The sequence below is a fragment of the Octodon degus genome, unplaced genomic scaffold (assembly GCF_000260255.1).
Source record: "Octodon degus isolate 3935 unplaced genomic scaffold, OctDeg1.0 scaffold00039, whole genome shotgun sequence".
Lineage (NCBI taxonomy): Eukaryota > Metazoa > Chordata > Mammalia > Rodentia > Octodontidae > Octodon > Octodon degus.
Window position 1 is genome coordinate 3,632,669 of NW_004524615.1, and position 18,171 is coordinate 3,650,839.

Consider the following 18,171-nt stretch of genomic DNA (forward strand, 5'->3'; position numbering starts at 1 on the left):
ACCCTGCAGACCCTCCCTGCCCGGCCAACACGCCTTCTGGGACGTGTCCTGCCTCGTCCTCGCGCCCTTCCTCTGCTCTCCCGCTGCCGCTCCCCCACCCGATTCTCAGATCCGGGGTTCTTTCTCTCCTGTCCATGAAGCCCTGAGCACCTTCCGCTCCCACGCTGGCCCCTGCGCGCCATCGGGAGGTGCCTGGCCTCCAGGTGGATGCGGCAGGGATGCCCCTGCTGCTGCCTTGGCACTGCTGGGGGGAGAGAGCGCGAAGCAGCTGCGGCCTGGGAGGGCCGGGCAGGCTCCAGCAGCGCTTCCCCCTTTCCTTCTTCCTCCCCCTTCCCTCTCTCATCTTTCCTTACTTTGTTTCTCCCTTCTTTTACTCTGCCTTTTCTTCCTTTCTTCTCTCTCTCTCTCTCTCTCTCTCTCTCTCTCTCTCTCTCTCTCTCTCTCCCCCTCTCTCTCCATTTCTTTCTCTGATATACTCAAAACATCGTAACAAAACCAAATATCCTTAGTTTCCTGCCACTGTAATATCTGAATTTCTTGCTAAAATAAAACCAGACACTACACGTCACTTCCCTTTCTTAGAACTGCAGTCCCAGCCGCCCCTCGCCCCACGCTGGTCTTTGAAGCCAAGCCGTTTAGCCAGCGTAACGCAGGGAGCTAGTCCAAGTGGGTCCGCAAGCTCAGCTTGCCGCAAGGCCGGAAGGTAATGGCACCGACGTCCCAATGGCCCCAAGTGTAAAACCAGCTGAGGTAAAACTCGGATCTGAATTTGAGAACTTCAGCCGGGGACGAGATGTCCTAGTCATCCCCTCCCTTCCCCACTGATGTCTTCCAAGAGGGCCACAGCATCAGGAGCGGGACCAGCGGGAAGGGAAAATACAGTCTCTGCTCAGAGGACGTTAAAAAGGTGAAGGTGGCAAGACACTGGGATCCAACTCAGCAGAGCCTGAATCACGCAAGACGCAGAAACGCGCGACCCGGGTACACACCCGCTCACCCCCCCCTCCCCCGGGCCGGGTCTGCAGGCAGCCCTGACCCGCGCCCAAAACACACGCAGGTCTTTGCTTCCCTCCCTTTGCTTTCAAGGGTTCTTCCCGGAGCCTGTTCCGGGCCCTTCTGCCCCTCCGGGTGAAGCTTCCCGAGGGAGATTGCCACAGGCTCCGCGGGCCTCTGTAGGCGACCCCGCTGCGTCCCAGCGCAGCGCCCGGAAAGGCCTTCTCTCCACTGTGACTCGAAGCCCCTCCTCCAGGCGCCTCTAAGGGTTCTTTTACACGGATGTCCTGGTGACCCCCTGAGTCCCCCCCGCCCCACAGGGAGGCCGCGCCTTGGTCGCCTGCAAAGCTTATCTGCAGTCACAATTACGATGCAGCATTTAGGGTCACCGAGTATCTGGGCTGGTTTACCTTAAATGTTTATGCAGTTCACCTTAAAATGTTTCATTAGAGCAAAGCCCAAACTGACTTCTTCCTTTTCTTTAAATAAACTGAGAAAAAGTGGAGAGGAACCAAGTCTGACAGAAACTAAGTCTAGGGAGATTCCCACTGGTTACCTAATCCAAATTCTCCTTTCTGATATTGAAATTCACTTTTACTTAATTATGGACTAGCTTCCTCACAATTTCACATATAAGGAAAATAATCAGATGGCTAAAATAATCACATTTTAACCCAAATTTAAACCAAGAGTAACACGGCAGCTAACAGTATGTCACACAGCTAAACTCTACCTCTGCTGATGAAGTGTGTTAAGTTGCTGATAAAGAATACCGGCAGGAGTTGTAGACAACAAGAGTGTGCCGGCTAAGCCTATTATGATCCAGTACTTTTTAAATTTACACTTTAAGAAATAATAATAATAATATAGAAATGAAGATATGCACAGATTCTTCCCAAATTTAGGAACACTCAGGCTTCAAATACTTTATTGTGGTACGCTAGCACCCCCACGTTCCAGCATCTCACAGTTTCTCACCTTATTTTTAGGGTGACAGTCGCAGAGAGAAACCAAAAGATGGTGGCCGGGAGGCCCCGCAGACAGCGAGCAGCAGGCGCTGCGCCTTCCCACTTGGCAATCGAAGTTAGCAGCAGCACTAGGAAAGTTAGCAGCCACTCCTCCAGCATCCAAGCCCTTCTCCACTTCCTCTTTTTCAGTTATGAACAAGATGCATGTTAGTTGATCCCAAAGGCGAAAATTACAGGAACTAAACAACTGCTTAGAGTTTCATTGTAGACATAAGCTTGGGTGCCCCTTTCTTATGGAAAGAGGCCTTTCTAAAATGGATTTAATGTAAAGGCAGCGTGGTATCAACCTCGGTCTGCTGTTTCATCTACTGCTCACTCCAATGAAGCAAACTGCTTAATGAAATTAAAGCTTAACGACACAGAAATAAGACAAAACATAAGGAAAGCGTGTTATAAAAGATAAGTATTACAACATGCCCAAGTAGGATTGTTTATAAAATGCAAATGAAGGTGAAGTGGTCTGAGACATTACGATCTTTAGCAGGAGTCTGGGCACTTTCCACACTTCAGTAAAACGCTGGCTTCTGGAAAGCACATAGCTAGGCTGTTTGCGTTGCCTAGGGTACCAAAGCCACAATAGCACTCGTCCGAAACAGAACAACTGGAACTGGAAAGAAATTACATCACTTTATCATAAACGTACCCACTAGCTTCAGTGCACATTTTATTTTATACAAGTGCAATTTTAGTTATTTTTAATTATTGATTCATACACATACATTGGAAATACCCTACACTCAGAATTCCTGAAGCAACTGAATCTAGGCAACTGCATATACAAACGAGGGAATTCTTTCCTTACTGTGAGAACTGCATCGTAACAGATAACATGAAAGTTAAAAGTGCCAACTCAGACTAATCCAAAGACTTAAATAGCATATGTATCTTATTTTCAGTCCTCTTGTATAACATTTAATTTTAGACTTTTAAAATTAGTTTCTAACCAATAGATACATTTGTAATTGTTATTTTCATGTACCTAATGAAGTTTTTTTACGTTTTAATATTTTTTCCATCCGAAAAGGAAAGGCACACACTTAGCATGCAAAAGGAGCATGAATCCTGAGACCCCTCATGAGTGTCTTAATGTCCTGCAAGCATGGGCACACATTTCATGGTAAATTGAGGAATACCAATTTTGGAAAAGCCATCACCGCCCTCTGATCTGCACGCTTTCCCCGAGACAAGAAGTGCAGTCACACCACTTGGCACCGTGTCCTCGAGCAAGGGCTTTCCAATTCTGCCTTTCTGAATGTGGGCTCTGATTCTTGTAACTCACATGACACTTTGGCTGTGGTTGTCTGTTAAATTTCCTGTTGGGACCAGATTCTGCAAACCAAAACAAATAGCTCGAGAAAAGTCTAGGTGACTACTTTCTTCCCCTTCGGCATTTCCAGTTAAGGGTTTTCCTTTCAGAGGTACAGAGAAGGGGAGCAGAGGGGCCCCAAACATGGGGCACAGCTCACAGCAGCTTCAGGGCACCAAAAAAGGTGCCGTCGCCGTCACGAGAGATCTGCGCATTTTCTCTTGGTATAGCAAGTTGGAGCTCGTCTCCTTCTTCCAGTTTTGCAATGCCTGGCAAAGAAGGGTGACAAGGGCCATAAGCGGGCGATCGGTGGGCACGGGAGGGTGGAGGCAGCCTGAAAGCCAGCGGCTGTGCCTTGGAAAGACTGCTGACAGAGACGTTTGTACTTCAGGCTGCACTGGTGGGCTTGCGGGCCAGTCACCAATCTATCAGCCTCGGACACGACACGACATGACATAAAGCTAAATAAACAGGAGGAGGTGCACCAGATACAGCTGAGGCAGCATGTATGAGTGGACTCTTCGTACAATGTATGCTTGGTAACAGACCCAAACATCAGCCTGGAAAGGTGAACAGTCACAGCACAGCCCCTGACAGATTAGCACACAGTTCAGGGTGGGTTTCGCTGATTTCTATTAACAAAGGAACTTCTTATAGTAATGGCCAATAAAAATGCAAAAATCACACACACATTTATGTATACTGAACAGTCCGGATTATACTTTAAATTTGCAAACTGAAAAATATAAAATTTAAAAAGAAAAAAATCAGAGGAAGGAAATGAAATTCTACTAACAAAGCAAATTTTAATATTGTGTTTCTCTAAACTCCCAGCTGTGAATTGAAAGGTCACTTGGATCACTTTTTGCAACCACCCGAATTTTAGGTTTTCATACATGACAGTGCTTGTCTTTATAATCAAAAAACGACAAAGCAGCTGGCCCCATTTAAGCCACCACGTGTCTGTGTGTGCCTGATGTACAGTGAGGCATTCTGCGAATGGAGGAACCCAAGAGCAGCTCGCAGGCTACTTTTACTATAGTGGTAATTGGTGATCTCACTCCAAGAAGAAAATATGAAGGAGAAAAAGAGGAAGAGGAAGGGGTGGAGGAGAAAAAAGAGGCAAACGAACAAAATGAATAGCATTGAACTGGGGGGACTTACAGCTAACAGTGTAAGAGGAAGTCACATTGTCTCATTAGCAGACAGCACAAAATTTTACTTATAAAGTGGTGTCAATGTCTGCTACAGCTGAATGCCCAATGTAACAGTTGGAGTTTGTTGACTGAATATTTGTTATGTTCCAGTCACCCATCCAGGCAGACATGGCCAACGACCAAGAATGGCAAAGCTGTCCTAAGTCTTGTTTTTTGGCAATGGGCGGGGCCACACACACCACCTTCGGGGACATTGCTTAGTAACTTATACCTTTTATAGTAGTGACAAAGCATTTGAGGACTGACAACCTTACATAATTCAAAAAAGGAAAGATTTTTGTAAAAAGATCAGGATTTATTCATTGAATATATTACCCATTATGAGAGAGATTAAAAGGGATCTAGTGAGGCCTGGCCCTGTCTGGCTGCCTGTAATAGTTCAGCTGCCTACAACAAGAAGACCAGAAGGCTGATAGAAAGCCTGCCTGTGAAGACGAGGCTGGGGAGGTTGCTGCTGGGAAGAAGGACAGCCGTGGTTATTGGACTCCAGATCATTTGTGTTTTGACTTGGCAGAGTTGTCTGCAATTTGCTCGTGTCCAGAGACTTTGCCTGAGAGTGAGTTTAAGCATGGAAGAATGATTAAACTTTCAAAAGATATTTCAAAGCAGCCATATATTGGGGCAGTGGCATGGCTGTTATAGGGGCTTTTAGCCAGATTTATGTTGAAAATCAAGAGCAAGGAGCCCAGCAGGAGGATTTAAACTGTCATGAGTTTGGCCAGAAAGGAAGTTCCAATAAAACAGTGCACTGCAAAGATAGAGCTGAGAGGCTCTCCATTGCCAAGAAGGAACAAGAGAATGGAAGGGATGGCCTGAAGGAATCACAGGAGGTGGCAGGTGTCCACCCTTTGCACCTTTGGAGCTGCAAAGCTCAGGGACTTTGCTTTGAGGAGAAAGCCACAGAGCCCCATGTTCCAGAATGGCACTAGCATGGAAAATTTGTTCCTAGGAATCAGGGTCAGTGCTCAGCTATCCAGGCCCTTGACCCCTACAGCCAAGAGAGAAGGAAGCCTGGCTACTGCTCCAGCTGGCAGCAGCCCTTGGCATCATCCCCATGGCATTGGTTTCAGGCGCATGCAGAATGCAGGAGTTCTGAGGTTAAGAAGGCTTCCACATAGATTTTAGAAGAAGGCCTGGGAGGCCAGGCAGTATGAGAACCTTATGCAGTGGAAACCCTAGAAGTTTAGAAAAGCCGGGAATGTGGATCATCTAAGGGAAACTGCAAGGAGGTTGCAAAGCCTGCTTCAGAGAGAAGCCATGAGAGCTACCAGCATAAACACCTTAAGGGCGGAGCCACATGGAGCTCACCGTATGGCACAGCTTGCCTGGATGTCCCACAATGAACTGCAGGACTTAATGTCTGCCCTGCTGGATTTTGGACTCGTGTTGGTCCCACTACTTGGTATCCTGCTGTGTGTACCTTTTGGAATGGCAGTGTTTGTCTTGTGCCTTTGAATGTTGCAAATGTTTAAGTTTTCATTCATACAGGGGCTCACAGTTGAGTTTGGCTTGGATCTTGGAGGAGACTTGGGACTTGGACTTTTCAGCAGTACTGAAACTGTTGGCACTTTGGCAACTCTTAGAGATGTGTTTTCTCTCCGTCCTTTCCAGGCCCTCTGTCATACCCACTCAGTTAGTCTTACCGTGTAGGGAGGTGGGACCTGAGAGGGAGGAGGTGAGGTGATTGTCCCCAGTGGCACAGTCCCTAGGGTTCAGCCACCTGCATAAAGGGATGTGCATGAGTCTTTAGGGGTCCAGAGGCAGAATGTTATGGTTTGTGTCTAGGTGTCCCCCCAAAGCCTCATGCAGTTCTGGGGTGGCTTCTGGAGTTTGTGATTGATTATTGTGGGTGTGGATGCTGCACTTGCCCTGAGGCAGGTAATTTGCACGTCAGGGTAAGGTGGGAAGAGAAGCCAGCTGCTTGAGCTGCTGCTCCTCCTCCTCCCTCATGCTCCTGCTCTTTGCTGCTGCCATGAAAAGTTGCTTTCTGCCATGCGCTTGGACCCAACTGAATATGGACTAAGACTTCCAGTAACTGAGCTAAATAAACCTTTCTTTCCTTCAAAAAAGAGAAAAAGAAAAAGAAAAGAAAAAAAGAAAGAAAAGGATCTAATATTTTGGAAAAGTCTAATTAATATTTGAAAAAAGGAGCATTAAAAATAATTTCTTAATAGGCCACAGACCATTTAGAAATATTAGCTCTTAAGATTAAGTGGGTGTGAGTTCAATCCCCGGTTCCGCAAAAAAAAAAAAAAAAAAAAAAAAAAAAAAAAAAGATTAAGTGGGTGTGAATAGTAATAATTTTAATGTGAAATTTCCACCCTGAACCATTGTCCAGGGCAGATATTGCAGATACAGTATCAGCTCTAATTTATTCTCACAATAGCCATATTAAATTTATTAATAGAAAAATGAGTAACATTTCACTGTAGATATAAAACTGCTTCCTTTGTAGCTGGTGGGCTTCTTAGATTGACTTTAAAATTTTGAAGGCTACTGTGCAAGTACTTTTTGTACTTATGTACCACCAGCAGGTAGTTTTCAGTGGTTTTAAATGAATTTGGCATAAGCTAGAGTAAAAGCGGTAAGCCTGAAACTTCTTGGAGAAAGCCGCCCACGTATGCCTTGAGTTGTAAGTCCTGAAAAAATTCCAGGAAGCCAATTTCATTATTCTTAAAAAGTAAGACACCTGAGAATGGCTGAATCTTCCCATAGGAAGCGCGCGGGAGCGTGGCGGGGGCTGGGGCAGATTTTCAGTCAGTCATAGAAGCCTCAGTGCTAACGCGTACTAACGAAGAACGGACTGCTATGCTTTTGCCATTTATAAATATTTTGCAATATCAAACTGCTGACCAGCACTGGCCACAGGGAAAATATCTTTATGAAAATTAGGGAGTTCCATTGTGCTACACTTCCTCATACTCCGGTGAAGTTATTTAGAATGACATCGCCTCTGTTTATACTAACTCCTTCCCTTGGCTTCTACTGGTTGACTGGGTGCTTGTCTGTAAACAGTGGGACACTTATAAAGTATTTCCCAACCCTTCATTCCGCACTGCTGTTCACTGAAACTGCTAACGAGATCTGTCCAAATCCCCAGAGACAAAACACATGTTCGAGATGAAAAATACGTCTACCTGGAATGTTCACGTTACTCTATTTTCTAAAACCAGCCCTGAATAACTTGAAATTTTTCCCTTCACCCTGCCCCTCACCAAGAAAACGCTAGCAGACGCAGGGCCCAAAGGCTGCGGTCGACAGACCCCAATCCTTGGGCTGCTTCGCTGTCGCTGGATTCAAAGGCAGGCTGCCCCTGAACTTTCAGTCCTGAGCCACTTGCCCAAGCTACACATGTGCACACCATGAGCCACGTGTCACTGCCCTGTACCAGGCCCACCAGGCCGTTTCCTCTGCAGCGTGCACAGTGTTCATAGTGCCCACCATGCAGCCAGGCAGGTGGCTGAACCCTAGGGGCTGTGCCACTGGGGACAATCGCCTCACCTCCTCCCTCTCAGGTCCCACCTCCCTACACGGTAAGACTGAGTGGGTATGACAGAGGGCCTGGAAAGGACGGAGAGAAAACACATCGGCAAGAGGTTGCCAATGAGGAATTCAAGGAAGGACCTCCCTTTCGGAGTGCACATCGAAATGATGGTCACTGATCTCAACTGTCTCAAAACAGTCAGGGCTCCTTGTTCCAGACCATCGAAACCCACGCCTGTCATGAAGCCGGCTCTCTGGTCAGTTCTCAGCCCCCTGCCCTTCCTTCCACTGCCTTTGCACCTCTGATATTCCACATAGCCTGTCTCCCCCAGCAAGCAGATTTGAGAAGGGTTATTTACCAGCTGAATAGCAGGAATTATTCGGTAGTGTCTCAGGCATATTCTGAATGCAGCGGAACAGAGTCACCAGACTCAGCTCGTCCCCAAAGACGTGGACTTTTTTCCTCTGTATGAGGTGTCCCATGGCAAAGGTGTTATCAGTGTACAAAACCTGGAAAACAAACCAAAGGCACAGTCAGGAGTGTGTGCAGCAGCGGAGGCCTGGGGTGAGAAAGCGCAGTTAGGTTTGCGCCTACCTGACCGTAGATAAAGAAGTACCCTGGTTCCTTCACCACTATTTTATTCTCTTTCTCCTCCAAGGCTCTTCCTCTTTTAAAGCTCAGAAGCCATGGTACAAATGTGTATGATCCTACAAAGAAAAGAACAGCATATAAGAGCGGAAACTGAGAAGGGTAGATTTTACTTTGTCTTCATTGCTGACCCAAATCTGTAATTTAGAGCAAATTTCCATTTATTGGAAATACAGAAGAGGATGCAAGAAAAATCACAGGGCTCCAACAGATCCTTGGCAATCACATATATGTTGACCTGCAAAACGATGCTGCTCCATGCGAGCATCTGAAGTTTTTCCATTGTTCTTTGTTTTACTTATTTCACAACAAAATTGGTCTGGGTGCAGAATCGACACTAACAGAGGGGTTTTGCTGGCTCTTCTACAGGAAGGAACGATCCCGTGGAGAGTTCAGTGGAAGGAATCAGGTAGAAGCCAGCCCCGACCCTGCCGTCCGGCAGGAGCAGAGGGCAGGGGAGTGGGGCACCCTGAGACACAGCACCCCTGGACATCGGCCGTGGTCAGTGCGCTTCCTGTCCGAGTGGCGTAGCTCAGTGCACTAATGCTCCTTCATCAGCCCTGGAATTCCCTTGGGAAGCGACAGGAAGATGCCATACTGGAAGGTGTGTGAAGGGGCAGGCAGAAACCAGCAACCACAGAAGGAACAAGCAAAGGCTACCCAGTGGGCGGGCCCTAGATGAGTCTGGGTGCACCTGGACTCCAGGACCCATCCTGTCTTGTGAATTCAGTGGGTGCACCCTGGATTCCCCCAGCCATAAACTCTGGGAGAAGGTGAGCTTTAAGACCGTAGACTGGAGAATGTGGGCAGGCATCAATAAGAGGGTGTAAAATAACTGAATAAAGATTAGACAAGTGGCAACAAGGATAGAACAGTGCAGCACCAGTGCGGTCGGCAAAAACCAGGCACCTTTCTGGCCTGTCTTTAAATTATGAGTGCTGCTTGCAGTGCAGACTGCAAGCTTCGAGGGGCGCGGGCGTGACGATGCTGCACAGCAGCACTCCGGCTGCGTCTGCTCCACTTCCCTTCCTCCTGTTCCCCAACTCCCCGATTCGTCGTGTTTCCAAGATGCCTGGTAGTTCACCGTGGTGAGCGGGACATGTGTGCAGTCTTCCCTTGTCATGGCAGAGATAGAGCAAAGGCAATACCAAAGGTCAGGCTAGCTCAGGGGCAGAACAGCTTTCTCTGGGCTGGACTTTAAAGACAGTGTGTCCAAGACTCTCAGCAGCTGGTGTGGGGGCTACCGATTCTCTCTCTCTCTCTCTCTCTCTCTCTCTCTCTCTCTCTCTCTCTCTCTCTCTCTCTCTCTCTCTCTCCCCCTCTCTCCCTCCCTCTCTCTCTCTCTCTCTGTCACACGTCACACACACACACACACTGCTGCAGGCAGTATCTCCAAGGCAAGCCAATCATGTCTGAACTATTCCCAAGTGAGATCTAATTTATTTCATTCTTAACTGAATTAAAATTACATATATTTACTGTGTAGCATACAATGTTTATAAATGTACATGTATTTTGGATGAATAAATCAAACTGATTAACATATTCATTACCCCATAAGGTGTTACTTTTGCAATGAGAATACTTTTGGTACCAGGGATGGAACTCGGGATCTTGCATTTGCCAGGCAGGCACTTATGCCAGTGAACTATTTCTCTAGCCCAAATACTTTTTTTAAAAAATGTACTTGGTGGGGCCGGGGAGATGGCTCCGTGGAATAAGTGCTTCCCTGGCAAGCGCAAGGGCCTAAGTTCAATCCCCGGTTCCGCAAAAAAAAAAGTACTTGGTCCATGGCCTTACTACACAGCTGGGACTTGTAGTTGTCCTCCTGTCTCAGTCTCCCCAGCACTGAGGTTATAGGCGTGCACAGCCATGCCCAGTCTCGGTGGCTGGCTCTGTGGCCCAGGAGTGGGGCCAGCATGGCATGTGGTGTGGGGGATGGAACTCCGATCCGTGCACTTGCCTAAGCAGTCACTTAGTCTGCTGAGCTATCTTGCCAGCCCCGGAGAACACTTTTAAAAATTCACTTCTTAGCAATTTTCAAGAATATATCTGTGATTATCATGGATTGTGTAAGCACATGCGCAACAGATCGCTTGCGTTCATTTCTCCTGCCTAACTGAAAGGCGCCTTCACCATATTCCCTCAATCCCCAGCCCTCAGCCCCGGTCCCTACTGCTCTCCACTCTACGTCTCTACTCTACTCTACGTCTCTACTCTCTTCTCTGAGTCCTATGATTTTAGATGTCACAGAAGTGAAGCGAGAGTCGCCATGCAGTGCCTTTCTCATAACGTCTCCCAGTTCACCTGTGTTGTGACACAGAACGGTTTCCCTCTTTCGGATGCCTGGATGTTCCACAGAGCATCTGCCATGTCTCTTTTGGGCATTTCTTTGTTGATGCACCGAGGGAGGGTCTACATCTTGACACCCATGAATCACACTGCAGTGCGCGTGGGGCTTCGGAGTCCTTTCAATGCAATGATTTTATTTCCTGTGCACAGACAGCCTGAGCAGAGGGCAGGAGGAGGGTGCCGGGCGGCCCTGTGCAGAACCCACTTCTTCAGCATGCCCTGCCTATGTCCACTCCAGAAGCCTGTCCAGCAACAGCTCCCGGACAGGGCAGGCCTGAACACCTTCCTTTGCTTTTAACCAAAGAAGGATTCTAGGCCCCTTTTTCTGAAGTGCAAATTCCCCCACAGTTGTGCTAGATTGTAACAGTGAACAAAACACACCACCTCCCTTACAAAAATAAAGGCAAAATGTTAACCCATTTACTGGCAAGATAATTTCAGTGAAAAATACTGTAAAAAAAGTTTTTAATGTTATTTAAATGAGATGCTGAAAACCAGAAAGAATTAACATTATGCTGATTACTTATTCTAAAACACAAACTGATGACAGTAAAGGTGACCGTGTCCCAGTCTGGCAGTACTGACTTGACATTCAGATCCAGGAAGGCTTTCTCCTTTCACAACGATGCATGCCTTGGAGTCTCCCTTCTCTGAGCTTAGGGGCTGTCTGGGTTTGGTTCCCTGCTGTTTCTCCAGGGCTTCAAATGATAGCTAGCTCATGTAGGTGCAAAGCAAATATTTACTAAGTTAACTGATTCCTCTTTAAACATAAAATAATTCCAAATGCTATGTTTGCCACGGCAACTAGGTGCAAGCATTCAGCTGTTCTTCTCAAAGCATTTTTGCTGCCTGCTTATTTAAATTCTGAAAAATCCAACACAATCAGTCTCTCTCAAGCTGGTACGTACTGTTGCAGTGAAGGAAACCATTTAGTTCTAAGAGCATTTGTTTGTCTCCTAAAAGTATTGGTCTGGAGCTAGCTACTTACTAAGATTTCTTTTGCAATAATTTAAATTTATTTCCTACTTCTTCACTCCATATTTATTTTCTTTAGACATTTCATTATCTCTTTCTGGCAACATTCACACTACAAAAACAAAGGACATGCATATTTGTTTTTATTTACCGTCTGTGTTCTCCTTCCTCTGCACCCATATCTACCATAGGAAAACACACACACACACACACACACACACACACACACACAGTGACACTCCACAACTTCAGAGTTCCCTGCAGTCCTAGGCGCGTTTGGCAATGCCAGCAATGTAGCCTAGGCTAAACAGATGTGTGCTGGTGCACTGGCTCTAAATACGCTAAACAAAATCTTAAACCCAATGTCAATATAAAGTGCAGTGCAAATGTCATCATGGGTCTTATTGTAGTACATCTTAGGCTTTTAGTGTGTTAGACAATAGACAAGAGCAAATAATTAAATATTCATGAATGCCTGCACTGTACAGCATTTGTATAAAGTAATAGATATCCTTCCTTCTAGGAGATACTTAAGAACTTGGAAGTAAACTCCCAGACTCCAAATATTTATTGTTAGTAAACAGGTAAAATGTTGATGTGCCTTCATAGATAGTTTGGAATTTCTAGCTTCACTCACATTTAAATCCTTGTTATATTGCAATGTTTTCAAATCATTAAGGCAGTAAAATATACAACATGGGAAGTTAACTAAAAATGCAAGGTTCATCTGTGAATGTAATGTGCATGTATTTGTAAACATGTCCTACCTTCAAGGGTATTACCTTTACTCTTCCAAAATATACTGAAAAATTATAAATACTACATTTTGGTGTGCAGGTTTCTACAGATATATCTGATTAATATTTGTTTTCATTCTCGTCCCTGGTGGGAAGTTCCCTCCCACACACTGACCCCTCAGCACTGCATGGTTCAGCGCAGGCAACAGTGGATATTCGAAGCTATTTACCTCATTGATTTGCTTCTGTTGGTTTTTCTACCTTATTATCTTAAAAGTGCTTGAAATAGCTTTCAGAAAGAAATATCTAATACCTAAAGCACCTTTTTTGAAGCTAGATTAAGTGAATCAATTTAAGAACTAAGGTTTGGGGCCAGGTTCACCTGGGGACCCTAAGAACCAGAGAGGCCTCAATGGGCTGGGAGAGTGGGGTGAGGGGGAGCAGGCACATCTGCGTTTCAGGCCTGGAGCTACGGGCCTGTCTGGAGAGAGCAGGCTGCAGCCATGCAAGGCAAGGAGAGCGGAGAGGAGGAGGTGGACGGGAAGACGCTGAGGAAGACAGCTCTCAGATCCGTGTGCTGGGTTAGAGGGAACGTGAGGAGCAGCACGCAGAGTTCTGAAATAAACCTCCACGTGCATGGCCCGGGCAGTTCCCACACAGGGGACACTGCAGCGTGGACAGAACAGGGGCCTAGAGCAAGAGCTTAGACTCGGCCACCTGAGGTGTTCAAGGAGAGATGCTCAGGGGACGGAGCGCGACGTGCACCGGCCGGGCTGAGAAGGATGGGAGGAAGGCGAGCTCCCGCAGCGGGAGGTCAGGAGAGCCTGCAGGAGGACCGCAGACGGCCAGCGCGGCAGGACGCGGGAGGAGCTGGGCGGCGAAGCGTGAACATCAGCACTCAGGAAACGCAGCTAGGAGCCCTTTGCGAGTCAGGCCAGCAGTCTGGGAAAACGCGCCAGAGAAAGAACCAACAGATGCAGGCTCCTCTGAGAGGAGGAAATCCTTAAATGTCAAATTCCGAGACGTTGATGGCCAAGCCCACACAGCCTGCATGAACTAATGGCACTGCAGAGAGGCCGCAGCGTCACTGCGGAAAGCACCGCAGTCCTCCTGCTCCTGAAGGCGACGCCGGAGGAGCAGACGGGAGCACGGCCTCCGAGGTACCTGCGAGGGCCGGAGAGCAGCGGCCACACCAGGCAGACCGAAGTGCCGCGGCGGGGAGGCTCAGCAGCCGCAGCCCTCGCAGCTGCGCGCTAAGAACCAGCTCCTGGGGGTGAAGGAACTGGCTGCGCCCCAGCGCCTCTCCCTCCTCCTCGCAGGCGCGCTGTGGGAGTTCGCGGGACCAGCGAGGGGAATCGGAGGAATTTTAAGAGTACAAATTCATTTCATTAAGGTAAAAGGAACTTCAGATGGAGAGAACAGGCCGCGTCCAGACCAAAACGAGACGGAATTAAAGAAGGAAGGAAGGATTGAGGAAAAATATAGAATGAATAGACAGTAGGAGGACGGCCGGCAGACACGGAACTTGAACCTCAGATGCAAAACAAGAAGCGCCGCTGAGCATCTTGGCGCCAAAGGGCGGTGGGAGTTTGAAAGCATGGTGCCCAAAGGTGGGCTGAGGTTAGGTTCACTGGTGTGCTGCTGCTGGAACAGCAAATCGCCCCAAACTCAGGGTCTTAAAGCAACACGTATTTACCATCTCTCAATTTTATTTCATTTATTTATTTATTTATTTATTTATTTATTTATTTATTTTGCGGAACCAGGGATTGAACTCAGGCCCTTGCGCTTGCCAGGCAAGCGGTTATTCTGCTGAGCCATCTCCCAGGCCCCCATCTCATGATTTTAAACAAGGGCTGAAGTCAAGGTGCTGGCAGGGCTGTGCCTCCAGGCTCTGGAAGAAGCTGTTTCCCTGCACTTCCCAGCCCTGAGCCACTGAGCTCCCGCCCACAGCCTGTCCCTCTTCAGGACTTCCCAGCCAGTCATTCTGAAATCTGCGTCCCCCACACAGGCCTTCCTGAGTCTGATCTACAGAAGGCCGGCGCTTTGCCTCTCAGCACAGTAGCCCTCCCGAGCTCCAGCACCAAGTCCCACCTGCCACCCAAGGTAGCACAGCCGCAGGAGTCACGGATCCTGGTGTGCGCGTCTGGGGGTCATTATTTATACACTGTAATAGTCCATGCTGAGACATCAAATTCTAAGCGTAAAAAATAATCCTGATGTGATTAGGCCAGAAAATCAAGTCACCACCGAAAAGAAATATTGTTCTTGTCTCCGTTTTATCCACTGAGCATAAGACCCCGACAGACAGGGAGGAAATTCCCAGACACTCTGGGAAGCCAAAAGGAGACAACCTTGCACCCAGCCACCTGTCCTTCCAGCATGAAATCCTCATGCAAATATCTGCGTTGATGCGAATACCTAGCGACTGCTGCTCTTGGTAGCCCATTTTGAGTAAATAATGGAATAAAATTCAGATAAACAATAAATAATAAACAAGAAAACTACAGTAAAGGTGCTGTCCTGCCTGTTGAATACATTCAATATGAAACCTAGGGCAAAAGACATATGGAGGGCCAGCCAAATAGCTCAACGGACTAAAGCACCTGCTTAAACAGGTGCAGGGACTGGGGTCTGATTCCTGGCCCCATATGCCATGCTGGCCCCACCCCCAGGGTGCACTGAGATGGCAACTGAGACTGGGGGGTGGGTGCACACCTGTAATCCTAGAGCTTGGGAGGCTGAAAACAGCAGGATCACTATGAGTCCGATCTGCATAGAGAGACCCTGTAATCCCTGTACTAGAAATACATTTTTTAAAGAAAGAAAGAAAGATTAAGACATATGGAGAGCATTTTGACAGAAAAGAATAAACTTGCTTTATGTCTTCACAATAACTAAAGAACACTGGGAAGCCAAGGTGAAGATATATTAGTAGTAAACTCACCAATTGCCTCATTTATCACAGCTAAGGCTCAACAAATACAATTTAAAATTGGCAGATCAAGTAATAGAAATATAAATATTTTAACACTACATAGAAGAACACCAAGAAATATCATATTACCAAAATAGGTACGGTAGGTTACAGGAGAGAGAGAAAAATGAATAAGAAGAATATTCAATTTCTCTTAGACTGCAGAAGAGAGCCAATAGAGCATCTAAGGAAGTAATTACTGATGTAGAGCGGTGCGTGACAAGCGACAGTGCAGGCACTCAGAGCTGGGCCCTCACTGAGTCAGCAGTGAAGCGGGTAAGACTGATAGAATCAACTTTTGCATGCGGGCAGTGTAATTTAAAGGCACCTTGTTGGGGAGCCACAAATTATGAACTGAGTCCAGGGGGCGTCCAAGGCTGTCCTTGCCTGCCCTTGAGACACAGTGGAACTTGGAAACTCCCCGCTGTTTTCTGGTCACAGCTGGAAGCCCCAGGGCCAGGTGAGACAGCTGAGGACGGTAGGCACTGGGTCACGGCAGTTTTGCGTGTCCTCCGTCTCCTTGGAAGGACGCTCTGTCCTTCTCCCGGCCCGCTGCAGTCTCCGCTTCTGTTCCCCGCAGTCACTGCACCGCCCCCACTGCCCCTGACGCAGATGTAAGCAACAACCACCGCGGTTCCCAGGCCTCGTGACCTTCTGCTCCCGAGCACAGCTGGGCCTCCTGGATCGCCACGCACACCTCTGGCCCTCTTCCCCACGCACCCTAACACCCGCAGGCCGCAGGCCGCCGGGGACTCACTGCGGGGTCTGGGGTACCTGGCACTGAGGGAAGTGTCTCTGATAAGACCTTCCAGCACCTAAGGGAGTGATTAACAAAGAAATGAAAGTATCAAAAGTTCAGCGTGGAGCTCTGGTGCTCTTTCTCATGCATCTGCTGTGGGCAGCAGCTGTGGAGCCACCAGCCTGCGCTCCCTGCGGCAGTTTATCAGGCCAGGGAAAGAGCAGCGTTCAGACAGTGTTGGCGACCTCGCGACCTCACGTTTTTACCAGGCTGTGAACTCTGCTGGGACAGAAACATCTTCCCAGGCCAGGATCAACATATGACTCCAGGCACCTGCAGCATGACACAGAAGACAGGCAGGCAAAAGACAGACTCTCTTCTGCAGTCTAAGATAAATTGACTATTCTTCTTATTTATTTTTCTCTTTCTCCTGTAACCTACCATACCTGTTTTGGTAATATGATATTTCTTGGTGTTCTTCTATGTAGTGTTAAAATATTCCACTGATCAAAATGCCCCAGAAGAGGAGCTCGGGAAACGTGCTTTCCAAAGCCACTCACGCGTTCCAAGAATCTGGAGTGTGCTTAGGAAGCCCAGAGCCAGGCGGAGCCCACAAACGACCCAAGAAGTGCTGCTCTTTGGAGTCCATGCATGCAAAGAGTAAAGATAAGCAGGGCTTTATCATTATTATTATCATTATTAATTATTATTTGTTGGTTCCAGAAATCGAACTCAGGCCCTTGCACTTGCCAGGTAGGTACTTGTACCACCAATCGACGTCCCCACCCTGAGACACACAGGGTTGCAGACCACCTGGCTAGAGCTGAAGGGAACCCCCGTGTGGAGCCAATGTGCAGACCAGGGGAGGGTTTTATTTTATTTTTTGTTTCTAGTGTTTAAGAAAATACCATCAGGATGACAATTAAAGAAAAGCAAGTCTTTAACAGTCCAACTACAGACCCAGTAGAACTAAGCGTTCAAGGGCCACACAGGACAAGGAAGACAGTCTGCAAAGCAAGTTTTGGGAAAAGTCCTAAATCAGGTGAACCCCTGCAACCCACAGCAACACAACAGAAAGTCCTGGAGACGCACACCAGCCTGACTTCAAGTTTTAATACACTGTTATATTCAAATTGTCCAACCTCCAAACAGGACTGTAAGGAGTAGAGAGAAACTTACAGAACAATCACAGAGGAGAGTAATTAACAGAAGCCATTCTTGAAAAATAGACATTAGATTGCTAAGTAAAGTTTTTAGATGTTTTAAATATGCCTAAGCAGTTAAAAAGAAAGTGTAAATAACTTAAGAAAACTAGGCTAATTATGTATAAACAAAAAGGCAATTTTAATAAGAAAGGTAAAAAGTATTGAAAGGAACAGAATAGAAATTGTGGAGCTGAAGTTAAAGTAGCAAAAATGAAAACTGTGCTAAGGAAGTGAGATCACGCGCTGGAGCAGGCGAACAGAATTGGCAGCTGCGATGCAAGAGAGCTGGAGTGCTCTCCTGAGAAGCAGCGGAGAAGATGTGGCACTGGGATGCAGGAGGGACACACGGCGCAGGGCCAGAGCTCAGAAGCCTCGTATTTTCAACGTACCATAATGAACAAGTGGGACTGGAATTGAACAACATAATGCCGCTAATGGAACTATCCTCCCCAGGTAAAAGACTCGGGTAGAATTCAGCAACACGAAGACTATATAAGAAAGTCTACAAAA

The 18,171-nt window shown here is 47.2% G+C and overlaps 1 protein-coding gene across 1 annotated transcript in view; it reads right to left on the bottom strand.

The window, feature by feature from the left end:
* Nucleotides 1-2,239: 2,239 nt before the first annotated feature.
* The window catches only part of Tnfsf13b (TNF superfamily member 13b), a 41,422-nt gene continuing 25,490 nt past the window's right edge, over nucleotides 2,240-18,171 (bottom strand). The window contains exons 4-6 of the mRNA XM_004649092.3: nucleotides 8,623-8,735; nucleotides 8,387-8,537; nucleotides 2,240-3,596 (exon numbers count right to left, since the gene is read on the bottom strand). Coding sequence (XP_004649149.3) covers nucleotides 3,484-3,596; nucleotides 8,387-8,537; nucleotides 8,623-8,735 — 377 coding nt within the window. The 3' untranslated portion in view covers nucleotides 2,240-3,483. The remainder of the gene's footprint in view (nucleotides 3,597-8,386; nucleotides 8,538-8,622; nucleotides 8,736-18,171) is intronic.